Source organism: Sorex fumeus, unplaced genomic scaffold (assembly GCF_029834395.1).
Source record: "Sorex fumeus unplaced genomic scaffold, SorFum_2.1 ptg000026l, whole genome shotgun sequence".
NCBI lineage: Eukaryota > Metazoa > Chordata > Mammalia > Eulipotyphla > Soricidae > Sorex > Sorex fumeus.
Window position 1 is genome coordinate 6,109,028 of NW_026606083.1, and position 13,444 is coordinate 6,122,471.

At 52.4% G+C, this 13,444-nt stretch overlaps 1 protein-coding gene across 1 annotated transcript in view; it reads right to left on the reverse strand.

Annotated features, from left to right (window-relative positions):
• Window positions 1-9,309: 9,309 nt before the first annotated feature.
• The window catches only part of ADARB2 (adenosine deaminase RNA specific B2 (inactive)), a 140,348-nt gene continuing 136,213 nt past the window's right edge, over window positions 9,310-13,444 (reverse strand). Inside the window, exons 9-10 of the mRNA XM_056114707.1 lie at window positions 10,640-10,818; window positions 9,310-9,592 (exon numbers count right to left, since the gene is read on the reverse strand). Coding sequence (XP_055970682.1) covers window positions 9,416-9,592; window positions 10,640-10,818 — 356 coding nt within the window. The 3' untranslated portion in view covers window positions 9,310-9,415. The remainder of the gene's footprint in view (window positions 9,593-10,639; window positions 10,819-13,444) is intronic.

Here is a 13,444-nt window from a genome sequence, read left to right on the forward strand (position 1 = left end):
TCTGAAGCTGTCAGTCTTGGAGAGCAGGCACATAGCCCCAGTGAGACTGGGAACGCAGATCAGAGCGGGCAGTGACTGTTCCTTTACTGCTTGGTTCTCCAGTGAGCACAGTTTGTGGCTGCAGATCTATATCAGGGGGTACCGGGCACTGGGTGGGTTTGGAATGGGTATCTCAGTGGAGATACATCTGCCCCAAAGACAGTTCTCAGTTCTCCTGAAAAGTGTTACCTCCACTTACAATAACATCCTTCTATAAAGAATCAGTTCATTGGGGCTAGAGTGATAGTACAGCAGGTGGGTCGTTTGCCTTGCATGTGTCCGACCCAGGTTCGATTCCCAGCATTCCATATGGTCCCCTGAGCACTGCTGGGAATAATTCCTGAGTGCAAAGCCAGGACTAACCCCTGTGCATTGCTAGGCGTGACCCAAAAAGAAAAAAAATCAGTTCATTGACATTGGTATCTGTCAAAATGCAACTAGACTCGTTTTTCATTAGTAATACAAAAGTTAAAAATTTTTCAAAAAACTGGGGACACCTCAGTTGTTGTATGCAACATATACAGTAAATATGGGGCCAGAAGAAGGTGAAATTATTTTGCTAAAACACGTTCAAGTCACGTCTGGTCAGTGTGGAGCCCTGTTGGAGTTCTTCCTGGCACAGCTTCCTGACTACCTGGACATGTCATTTTTGTGGACAAGCTCCAAGTAGCAGCTTGATGGGGACGAGCTGTGGCTGGGGAAACCGGCATTCCCCAATGATTAGCAGGACTCCACAGTCTTGCAATTGCCTGTGGCTGGGGGTTTGAGATAGGGGCAGGCACTCTAGTGTCTGAAAAGCTCATTGTTCTACCTCTGCATTAGCTCATAGAAATCCCGTGAGGCCTCATTACACCCTGTCCCATCTAGCTCATGTAAATCATAGAATCCCCTTCCTCTTCCTGTCTATGATCCACACATAATGCATCCATTTTTGCCCCTATACAACTATTATTCTCCCCAATAAACTTTGTCATATGACCATCAGTCTGTGACCTGCGTGGATGGTATCTCCCAATTTATCCATAGCGTGTGTGTCTTTGAGCCATCAGGCCTAGAACGCGTAATGGTCCCTGTGTCCCCAGGTCTCTAAGTTGTACTGACAGGGATCTGAATGATGTGAGAAAATGACACAGAGACCCACATAATGAGGTAAGTGGGAGAATGGGACTAAATCAGTGCAGAGTTAAGGCACTGACACAAGGTAAGAAAATAGGAGACTCTAGATGGGATCTCCCATAGCTGCACTGATGGCTACATAGGCAGGGTTCAAGTCCCTGTCCATAGCTGCTGACAGCTACAAAATGGATTCTGGAAGAATCAGTTCAGGAAATAGAAATAGGATAAAACTGAGGTCTTTCTACATGTGCAGGACCAGGATTAGGAAACCATGGAAAAGGTTTCTGTGGCTATTAAGTCGACTACAAAGGGTTAAAAGGAAGTTGCTGTGAGATGCATATGTGGGGCTGGGACTGCTCTGGGGGGCTGGAGGAGCTCTGTGAGGAGGGTGACACTAAAGCCAAGTCATGGCAAAGGGCAGGAAAGGCCCAGGGACAGGACTCCCCCAAAGAAGTTGAAGAAGAGAGGAAGATTTGCCTTGAACCTGGCAGGGGGGTAATAACTAACCTTGTGGGTGCAGGGACGGAAAAGGATTCTCCGAGGGAACGGGTTAGCCTGTGTGGTCAGTACAGTGGGAAGATGGTCCGAGGACTGCATCCACCTTGGGAAACCCACCTCATACTACACAAAAATCAGCCCATGAACATTTGAGTCTGTTGGGACTACAGATGGTACTTGCAGACATCTGACCCAGTTTGATCCTCGGCGTCACACAGGGTCCCCTGAGCATTGATGGGTACAGCTGGGGAGGCACTGCAGGGCCACTGGAACTGTGTCCTGGTTGGTTGAGAATTGCCAGGGGCTCTTAACCTCCCAAGCACAGCTTCCAAGTCCTTCTTAAAATATATATATTCTCATGACTATTAAATAACTACCCCCAATACACTAACCATATTAGAAAAGCTAGGTGCATTAAATAATTAAGTTTATAGGTGTCTACATTACAGGATACCTTTAGGTGAAATTGGTCACAATCGCAGTTGTAAACATAGAACCCACAAAGGGTGAATATCTGTGACACTAAACAGTACGTCTAGTGAAACAACCCTTGGGCAGCAAGTGTAACTAAGCCTGTCACAAAAGAGAAATCAGAAGTAAGGTGGAAGAGAAGTCCACAGTGCAATGGTACTTAATAACTATTACATTGGGAAAAACCTGCCAAGTCTGGAGACCGCTGTCTATAGAGTTAATGTTGGGCTTGTATCCAATATTAGAATTACATAAGTAAAACTTAATTACATAAGTAAAATCCAGTTGTGTGCGTGCTCCAGCATCTGTAGTGTGGGTCAGAACAGAGAATCGAATGTCCATTAAAGGGAAGATTATGAATGTGAGACTGTACTCCTGACGGACTGTTGCATACTTTGCATATTCACCTGTGAGCCTGGGCAGTCATAACACCATCCCAACTACACTTGGAGGCAGAGTCAGGAGCGATGCCACTGAGCAGAGCACACAGCTATGTCCATGATCACAGAGTTGGGTGGACAGCCACTGGAACTGCAGCGTGAATCTGGTTTGGCAAGTCCAGGCAAGCCAAGTATATGGACAGAACGGTCAGATATCTGGGAACAGGGTGTGAAGAAGCCAGAATTCAGCGGTGCTTGGCCCAGGAGAGGGTGTCTGGCTGAGCCCAGAATCAGCAATGTCCAGCTCTAGTTCTCCCATGTTGGTACAGATGTTCCTGGGATGTATTTCTGTTGTGTAATTAAAAGAGTAATAAAACAATTCTGAAGAGAAAGCCTGTGATTCTGAAGATGGATAAAGGGGTGTGTGCAGGTGGCTGGCTACTATTTTTGACAGCATCACTTTCAAGCTTCTTGCATAGGCATATTTATTCACTTTATTCCTTTTCTACTTACAAGCTTGTGGTTTTAGTACTCTAAATGGTCTGGTTTTCATTCAGTGTGTATATTTCAGATCAGCAATGCAAAGCCAATTTTGTTCCAAGATAATATTCTTGGAAAAAATATTCACAAAGGAAATTGTAAAGAGGCAAAGTGTGAGTGACACGGTGTCAAAATTGGGTTGTTTTCAAATATGTTTGGAAATCTAGCTTTTAAAGTAGGAAATGTAATAAGAATTTCATTTACCAGGTGTGATCATAAAACAATAAAAGTAGTTTTCTGTTGCTCATAAACTAGGGCTGGAAATGATTTCTAGTCCGGGAGCCAGTCCACAGCTGCTGAGTGGCAGCCACATCTTAGAATGAGAATTTTTATTCTCCCTCTGTTGGGGAAACTTCACAACTTTGACTAGATGTGAGTTCTGGTATTTGCTAAAAGTGCAAATCATTTTTTATAGCACATATACATTACAAATACCTGCTAGCTTTGAATTGACCCTCCAAAGTTGTTTAAAATGCTCTACAGGGACCAGAGCAGTAGTGCAGCAGGTAGGGCGTTTGCCTTACTTAATTCAGGGTTCGGTTCCCAGAAGCCCATTCTGTCAGGAGTAAACCCTGAGCCCAGAGCTAGGAGTAAGCTGTGATACTGCTGGGTGTGGCCCCAGTACAAAACACAGCAGCAACAAAACGTTTGATGGGGGTGAACTTTTTTTCACTCTTTTCCCAGTGACTCACTGGGGTCTTTTCACTAATCCTGTCAGGTGTTAGGTGAAGTGTATTCTAGTTTCGTTTTTTCTTTTTATTTTATTTATTTATTTTTGGGTCACACCCGGTGATGCACAGGGGTTCCTCCTGGTTCATGCACTCAGGAATTACTCCTGGTGGTGTTCAGGGGACCATATGGGATGCTGTTGTATAATTAGCCCCTAGTTTTTGCTTTTAAAAAAGTTTTCTGGGTGGTATAATTGATACAATGGACATAAAATACACTGTGCACAAAAGGTGGAAAATTTTGGTGACTTTGGGGCTGGAGTGATAGTACAGCAGGTACTTGCATGTGGCCGACTGAGTTCGATTCCCAGCATCCCATATGGTCCCCTGAGCACCACCAGGAGTAATTCCTGAGTGCAAAGCCAGGAGTGTATCACCCTGTGTATCACCGGGTATGACCTAAAAAGAAAAAAAGAGTGACTTTGAACATCGTCACCTCTGAAGTTATCACCAGAATCAACATGATCTAGTTAGTTCCTTGTCATACAGCAGTTTTCTCACACCTCTGATTCCACCTGTGGGCCCATCCCCAGGCAAAGTGCTAACTAGTCTCTGTCACTAAGGGCTAATTTGCATTTTCTTGAATTATTATATACATGCTTTTATTAAATTCTTTCACACATGCTTTTGGACAGTCTCTGCTTATTTTTATTGTTCACTGCACAGACTGACTTGGGTTGGTGTGTAGTCTGTTTCCTTCATTCCCTTTAAAGCTGAGCAAAATTGCCTTGTAGGGATGCTCCAGATTCGCCTCACTGGCAGAGGTGAGGATTGAACATGTTTGGATAGACTGTTCACCTAAAAACTATTTGAGGGGACCATACCTGGTGATGTTCAGGCCTTATACCTGGCTCTGAACTCAGGGATCACTCCTGGAGGGGTTGGGGAACTGTATGGGATTCTGGGGATTGACCCTGGGTCGGCCATGTGCAAAGCAAGCACCCTGTACTCTCTCCAGCCCAGTCCCATTTATTTTTGATGATTCTCACTACAATTTCATCATTTTCTCCATGAGGATCCTCAGCACCAGCTGTTGGAGTTGAACCTGGGTTCTTCTTGTATTTTGCGTTTGTGTTAATGTCAATTAGAAAATTATAAAAATGTGTCGCCCAAAAAGTAAATTATACTTTTTTATTATTCCCCTGGGCTGGAGAGATAGCACAGTGGTAGGGCATTTGCCTTGCAAGCAGCCAACATGGCTGACCCAAGTTTGATTCCTTCGCCCCTCTTGGAGAGCCTGGCAAGTTACCAAGAGTATCTCGCCCGCACGGCAAAGCCTGGCAAGCTTCCCGTGATGTGTTCGATATGCCAAACACAGTAACAATTGTCACAATGGAGACATTACTGGGCCCGCTCGAGCAAATCGATGAACAACGGGAGGACAGTGACAGTGACATTATTCCCCATTTTCATTCATGGGTGACATTTTTGGTCTACCACATGGATTTTGCAGTGTCTTGTCTGCATTGGCTTAGAACTTTGTGGAATGTTAGTGATTTAGCTTCACAAGTCAGTGTGTGGACCAGTATCATAGGATCTCTAGGCATCCCAGAGACCCTCTGTCCTCTCACTTGCCCTCATTCCAGGCACCCTACTTCTGGCCCTCACTTCACCTGGCATGGCCACTTCTCCAAGGACTTCTGAGGGCCTCACAACTCAGATGCTTTTGGAATTTTCCTTGAACCGCATTTTTGCTTTTGTCCCCATTACGGTGGCCCTCAGTGTCCTGTGCCTTGGGGGAAGCCCACCATGAGACTGAAAAGGGTGAAAAGCTGCCCAGTTGTTGCCAGCCTGGCCCGACGGTGTGCAGAGCACAGCAGGTGCTTTCGGACTTCAGCTGGAGCCCTTCCAGAATGTCAGCACTCTGGTGTGGGTAAGTGTAGACCTGGAGAGAAGACAGTGCCCAGCCCCACTGCAGCCCCGAAGGAAGCAGCACAGTGTGTGGGCCCTGCTCCACCACCCCAGAAAGGGTGGTCTTGGCCCAGCTCTGGAGAGCGGGATGTTCAGGGGGCTGCTGCCTGGTGCCCCTGCTAGCCTGCATGCATATAATGGCCACAGGCGCAGGAGTAGAGGCCCTGCTTGTGCAACCCCATGGCACTGTTCCCATGGGCTCCTGAGGCTGTCGCCCACACTGGGCAATGGAGGTGTCTCCAGGGGAGGCTCTGTCTCTCTGTCCTGAGAGGCTTTCCCTGGCTCACTGGCCTCCGAGTAGCAAGGCGGGCAGGGACTGCTGTGACCCCAGAAAGGCACAGTTGGGCTGGATATTTTATTCACTTATCAGGAACATTCACTTATCAGGTATCACCCAAGTGTAATTTACAGACCTTAGGGGCCAATTAGCATACACAAATTCATAGTTCAAGGTTTCCTTTTTCTTTTTTACAAATGTTACAAATGTACATCCATTGTTACAATATTGCCATTCAGTCATGCTTGTTACATACTTTCACTTATGAGTTACTGTTAGCTCATTTGCTTAGAAAAGGCTAGGCATTAACTGGGCACTGCTGGGAGTTGTTCTCTGCAAACTGATGGGTGCACTGCAGAGCCAAGACCCAGTGTCTGTTCGAGACAGGCTGGGGCTTGCATGTGTGTGGCAGTGATGCCACCCTGCAGCAGTGAGAGGTGGGCATCCCTCTGTCCCTGCTGGTGTCCCTACCTGTGGGAGGCTGCATGGGCTGGTAGAGACAGCACACACCTGGGACTGAACAAGGTCTTGTGTCACTCCCTCTGGACCCCAGTGCCAGCAGCATCAGCAGGCCTGCGAGCCCGAGTGCCAGGGCATGAGCCTCAGGTGCATGTGCACAGTTCCACGGACTCCGAGCTGGGACCTGGGTGTGCAGCAGCAGGCAGAGTGGATAACAGGAGAGGGGCAGCAGTGAGAAGCAAAAGGTACCCCAGATTCCTGGAACCGAGGTCCCCACACCACCTGCTTCCTCGCCATGTCCTTCACCTCCCTAAATTCTGGGGGAAGCTGAATGGCACCAACACCACCTAGCTCCAGATCCACAGCGTCCAGCACGCGGCAGTCAGGACCATGGACAGTGCTTTCCATTCCCTCTTCCTGTCCTGTCCCTGCAGGCCAGCAGCAGTGGGGCCAGGGCCGAACTTGTCTCTCTGGTGCAGTCTGGAGCTCTCCAGCCTTCGGGCTCTCCTGACCACTGCAAATTCCAGCTCAGAGCGGGGAAGGCCTTGGGCACAAGCACCCCCTGACTGTGGGGTCCAGGCTGGGAGACAGACCTGGGTGGGGCAGCAGTATCTCGAGGGCCGAGTGTGGCACTGGGGGGCTATGGCAAGCAGAGGCGTGTGCACGAGAAGAAAGACTTCTAGCTTCCCTTTGGTTTCTATTAGCAGGCGAGATTTATTGTATTTTGGGCTGATCAGACATGATTTTATTAAGAGGAATTCTTAAAAACGGGTACTTAAGTTTTCCTTAAACTAAAAAAATGGCTACTTTTTGAGTTTCAAACATTTTTAAAAAATTCTTTAAACAAGATACTATATAGACACATCTTGAAATTTATAATCTAAAAATAGGATTTTAGCAAAATACTCTACTCTATCCTGGGCTTCGCTAGACCACGAGGCTCCTGTGTATGGCTCTCCCGGTGTGATGGGCATAGAGGGAGCAGTGGGCACTGCTCACGAGGACAGCTCTCAGTGCGAGGGGGCCAGGTGCAAAACTGAGCTGCGTTTGCTCAGAGGGAACCTGACGGATGTGCCATTTGGAGGAATGGGACTCATCTCGAAACCAGAGTGGTATGATAAGTGGGTCTGGATGCAAGAAACACAGGGACAGAAAAGCAGGACCTGCAGATACTTTCCAGGGCAAAAACGAAAACCAGAGAACCCCAAACTGCACCCTGGGCAGTGAGGCCTGGCGAGCTGGACTGGAGAGGAACAAGACCCACGGGCCTCCTCTGAGCCCAGTACCAGGCCTGGGAGAAGGCCAGGACCTTGTGCAGGCTTTGGAGGCAGGTTTTATCCAGACGCTGTGTCGGGCGAGAAGGATGTGGCTGTCAAGCCAAGCAGACGTAGCACACAGAACACTGTGGGCCTACCAGGAATCAGTGGTGTGGGGAACTTGAGTTGGCCCACTACTACTCTGTGGCTTCACGCTGTCCCAGGCTTGGCACATAAAGGACGGGACAGAACTTGTCCCTCCTGATGACTGGGCTGCTGAGGGCTCCAGTCTCTGGCCAACGTGTCCCTCCCTGCGTGACATGGCTGTTATCTCATGGCCTCCACTGGTCTGTCTGCAGTCAGGCCTCTGCTCATCCATGTTTCTGCTCTGCTTCTTCTGTGCCCAGAGCTGGGGGCTGCCCATGGGATACCCCAGGCTCCACGAAAACCTTCCTGCCACCCACCTCCCCTTCTGACTTTCCTCCCTCTGGCCTGCGGACCTCACTGTGGGACAAGAGGGTGTGGCTTGCTCCAGGTGCGGTTCCAGAGCCCCAAACCCCAACTGCCTTGGCCTCAGATGCAGTCAGGACCCGTCCTGGGTGGTGAGTGGCCCAGGCCTTTACTCAGGCCTTCCTGGCTGGTGTCCCTGTAGTACCATGCTCCTGGGGAGGAGGCATCGTGGAATGAAGGACCACTGGCAAAGGGAGGTGCAACAGTGGCTGGGCAGCTGAAGCTCAGGTCCACTCCCCACCCATATGTGGGCTCAGGTGTCAGAGTACCAAGGTCAGTGCCCAGGGTTTGAGGTTTTCTGAGCTGCTTCTCACGATGACACCCCGAGTGATCAGAAACGGATGGAAACTGGCCGTTAAACCGAAACTTTCCTGCTCAGTTAAGATTGCATTTGGCTTCCTCCATTTGTGTGACATTTCTACATAGTTGGCTTCTGCAAAGACATTCTCATATTTTGTGGAACTCTGTCTTAGAGAAGTCTGCTGCCGTGAGATTTTGAATTTAAAAGAAGTAGGATCTTATGTGAAGAATGAGTTGGACCTTTTACGAAGCTCCAGGAAGTTTCTATTTAAGACTAGCACTATGTGTTAGCTTGGTTTAGTCTGGGTGCCTGGCAGGGTACCTGTGCGTATGGGAAGGTGCAGCCTGGCCCTGCGGCCTCCAGATGGGGAGGTGGAGGGGGCGGTTCTCAGGATTCTCACTACCTGCTGGGGCACCCGTGCAGGGTCTGCGGCTGCTCCGGGCGCCCGCGAGAACTGGCCTGTGTTTGTGCTTGTAGTTGTGTGAGGATGGGCTAAAACCCTCGGGAGTGGGGATGGGTGGCGTGGAGGGCAGGCGGTGGGGCAGCTGGGCCCCCATGTGCAGCCACCCCAGCACTGCCCGCACTCATGAGAGCTTCACCCTGCCCTCCAACTGTGTCAGCGCTCTGGGGCCTTTTGAAGGGAAATGGCAGGGCAGCAATGACAGGCCAGCGTGCTGGCTCTGGTGAGGAGCCCATGGCTTTTCCCACCGGGGTCACTGAGACTGGGCCTGGGCCTGGGCATCGCTGGTCGGGCCTTAGGGGCGCACGAGGCTGCTGGGCACCTGGAGCAGGCGGCGTGCCCCCAGCTCGTCTCGCAGAGCACTCGTGCATTTCTGGGGCAGCAGGAGGTCGGGAGCAGAGTCCTGAGCGGCTGTAGCCACGCTGCACGCACACGCCAGGCACATGTGTACTTGCCCGGCGCAGCCTGCTCAGAGAGTCAGCTCGAAGTGCTCCTGCTCTGGGGGCTTCTGCACCCACGTGCCCAGGCCGGCCTTCTGGAACGCTCGGAACAGCTGCTGTTTGACCGCCTGGTAGGTACACGCCCCCGACTTGGCCTCACAGTACAAGGATGGTGTGTCTGCAGGGTTTGGGATCCGTGGGCTCAGCTGTGGGGTACAGAGGACACAGGTCAGCACGCGGACAGCCTCACGGGTACCCCCGGGCACACATGCACGTGCCCCGTGCAGTCGCCTACACACACAGCCTGGCTGACACATGTACCACACGCACAAGATGGGTGGTGGCAGGGGCACTCATCCCAGTTTCTGCGAATGGCGTCCCTGGCACAGCTGTGTGTGGTGTCATATCAGTGCTGCCTGTGTTGGGTCGGGGAAGGCAGGGCAGCACACCCCACCCCTCCCCCCTCCCGCAGAAATTGGGACTGAGACTGAACAGGGATCTCCTCTTCAACACTGGCATACTTGGGCATTTCCTTGTGAGTTGATTGCTCGCTGAGAACCAGGAGGGCTGCAGGGGGCACAATGGGGGTCTATGTGCAAGTTGGGGTCAACCAACAGACACTGGACATGGGCCCACCAGATTTCACAGCCCAGGTGGGTGGGCCAGTGCTTCCTGAGCACACACAGCTGTCTGAGCCCACCTCACGTGATACTGCTGGGTGTCTGCTCTGACCTCACAGCCCAGCTTCCAGGGGCACCGAGGGTTGTGCTCGCCTGGCTCCTCTTTGCCCAGATGAGAGCCCAGATGTGTGACCTGTGGTGTCTTACTGACCCCACGACTGTGCTGGTTTCCTTTCAGTCTGTGCTATTGAACCAGGGTACTCCTCTCTGCCCCAAGGCCTCCCTGCCAGGGCTCCCTCTCCAGGGCCCCTTGTCATGCCAGTGTGCAGAAAGACACACTTCATGTAAAGCTCAGAAATGACGTCATTATCTTTGAAAAAGCAGGAAATGTGCTCAGAACCACTGGTGAACTACATTGGGACTGGGGAAAAATGAGTTTTGGGCGCTGCCTCTGACTTCACCATCTGTTTTCATGGGGGGCTTGCCCACCTCTTCCCAGCACCCTTGTCTCTAGCCAGGGGTCTGACCTACCGGCCCCCACTGTGCCCTGTGACCCTCTCTTGGACCCAGGATGACTGGTGCAGCTGTCTTCAGTCCCAGGAAGTCAGAAAACCACCCAGAACCTCTACTTACCTTCCCATACAGACGGGCCCAGCGTGCGGAGAGCTCATGTTTGCAGAGCCGGGACGGGGCCCCACAGCTCCTCCTGCCTGTGGTGGCATCCAGGACCTCCACGTCAGCTGCTCCGGCCACCCAGTTCATGCTGAAGTGGGGAGACTTCCCTGGCTGACGTGCTTCAGTATCACTCACTCCTGGGGAGACAGGCAGGAGCAGCAGGCATCAGCGGGTTCTTCACTAAGGCTGCGGGCAGGAGGGGGGCGGAGCTGTGGCGGGGCTTTGGACAGGAAGTGGCAGTGCTGTGGTGGGGGTCTGGGAGTTTATGGCAGGCAGGGCCCTGGCAGTGAGGGCTGTGGCAGAGCCCTGAGCAGAAGGATGGGAAGCAGGGCTGTGGCAGGCAAGGCTGTGGTGGCCCCTGGCAGATCCCTGTGCTTGGAAGTGGGAGTGTGCAGAGATCCTCGCTGCTGGCCATGCTCTGGCTGCTATTGAGGTTGGGTTTGACTTACAGCTGAATCTTGCTCAGGAGAGCTTGCTCTAGAAGGCAGTCATCGGAGGGCACCTGTGTGCTGGGCACCATGCAGGTCCCGGGTGTGTGGGGCAGATGCTCGGGGATGGCTGCTGCCATGGAGACCTAGGGTCAGAGTCTAGGTGATGTCAAACCTCAGGCAAGTTAGACGTACCTGAGTTAGACACACTCAGTCAGTGGGCTGAGTGGGCTGTGCTCAGTCTGTGAGAGCTGGGTGAGACATACTCATTGAGTGAGAGCTGGGTGGGACACACTCACTGAGTGAGACACTCATTGAATGAGAGCTGGGTGGAACACGCTCACTGGGAGCTGGGTGGGACACGCTCACTGAGTGAGACACTCACTGAATGAGAGCTGGGTGGAACATGCTCATTAAGTGAGAGCTAGGTGGGACACGCTCACTGAGTGAGAGCTGGGTGGGACACGCTCACTGAGTGAGAGCTGGGTGGGACACGCTCACTGAGTGAGAGCTGGGTGGGACACGCTCACTGAGTGAGAGCTGGGTGGGACACGCTCACTGAGTGAGAGCTGGGTGGGACACGCTCACTGAGAGCTGGGTGGGACACGCTCACTGAGTGAGAGCTGGGTGGGACACGCTCACTGAGAGCTGGGTGGGACACGCTCACTGAGTGAGAGCTGGGTGGGACACGCTCACTGAGTGAGAGCTGGGTGGGACACGCTCACTGAGTGAGAGCTGGGTGGGACACGCTCACTGAGTGAGAGCTGGGTGGGACACGCTCACTGAGTGAGAGCTGGGTGGGACACGCTCACTGAGTGAGAGCTGGGTGGGACACGCTCACTGAGTGAGAGCTGGGTGGGACACGCTCACTGAGAGCTGGGTGGGACACGCTCACTGAGTGAGAGCTGGGTGGGACACGCTCACTGAGAGCTGGGTGGGACACGCTCACTGAGTGAGAGCTGGGTGGGACACGCTCACTGAGTGAGAGCTGGGTGGGACACGCTCACTGAGTGAGAGCTGGGTGGGACACGCTCACTGAGTGAGAGCTGGGTGGGACGGGCTCGGTGAGTGAGAGATAGAGGAGCAGCCCTTGTGGCAATGCCAGAGCCAACAGCACTTGAGAGAGATAACTCATGCAGCTGTGCTGAAAGGGTCCAGCCCACGTGCCCAGGAGGAGGATCTTGTTCTTTTGGGGTTTCTTGCATTCACACTGTGGTTACCCTTTATTTGTTTGTTGATTAAGCCCTAATCATCTGGCAGTGCTTAGGGCTTGCTCCTAGCTCTGTCAGGGATTACTCATGATGGGGATCAGGGGGTGCCCATATGGAGTGCTGGGAATGGAACCCGGGTTGGCTGTGTGCAAGGCAAGTGCCCTTTCTGCTGTACTATGGCTCCGGCTGTGGGGTTGGCCTTTAAATGAACAGTGGGCCTCTTCTCAGCTGCTAGTGTGAGCTGAGCCTGCCCTCCCCCACATCTTCACCAGGGAGCTGGTCTGGACATGGACAGGAGCCAGGGCGGCTCTCCCCAGACTACCTGTGAAGGATGTGACTCATGCCCTGGGGTCTGAATACCACCATGGCAGTGGGAGGAGAAGGGCGCGGGCAGGAAGCAGTGCAGTGTTGCATGCTGCTGTGAGGAAAGCACCGGCTTTCTCCCAGTGAGGCCACTCAGTCACCACAGCTCAGTCATTCACAGTCTAGACTGATGCCAGTGCTTATGGTGTCTCCAGCCTCTTCCTGGGCTGGCGGGTCACCTCCAGATGGAAGGCCAGGTCCCAGTGCAAGCTGAGAAAGGAGCACACTCCTGAGATGGTGGAATTCTCTGGTGCGGTGTGAGCGCACGGCTCAGTCTCTGTAAACCCATTCCTCAGAGTCACTGGCTGAAGACTAATATACACAGGTATTCTGGTGTGGGGCAGTGGTGGCCTGTGCTCTGCTTTCTGCTGCTGCCTTTGGAAACTCTGCCAGGAAATGAAGCTTTTCTCTCATCTAGAATGTGCTGCTGGCTGGGCGCCTTACCACTGGGTTTGCAGGTGTGGAAATCTTGCAGGGTGTGGGTGCATCTGCTCCAGGGAAGGGTGCTCATGGCCTGCATATGCCGAAAGTGGGCCAGTGGCACAGATGGGACTAGGCAGCCGTATCCCAGAGAGCAGCCGCACTCGGTTGTTGCGTGGGGGAGGATGTAGGGAGAGGCTCCCCACACTGATTCCTGCCACTCTCTGCACTTAGGCCACCTGCAACCAGGCAGGAGAGCCCACAGGACGCAGGACAGTGGCATGGACCTAGCCACATTGCCTCTGTCCAGAGCGCAGCCTGTCCCAGCCTCCTGATCGCTG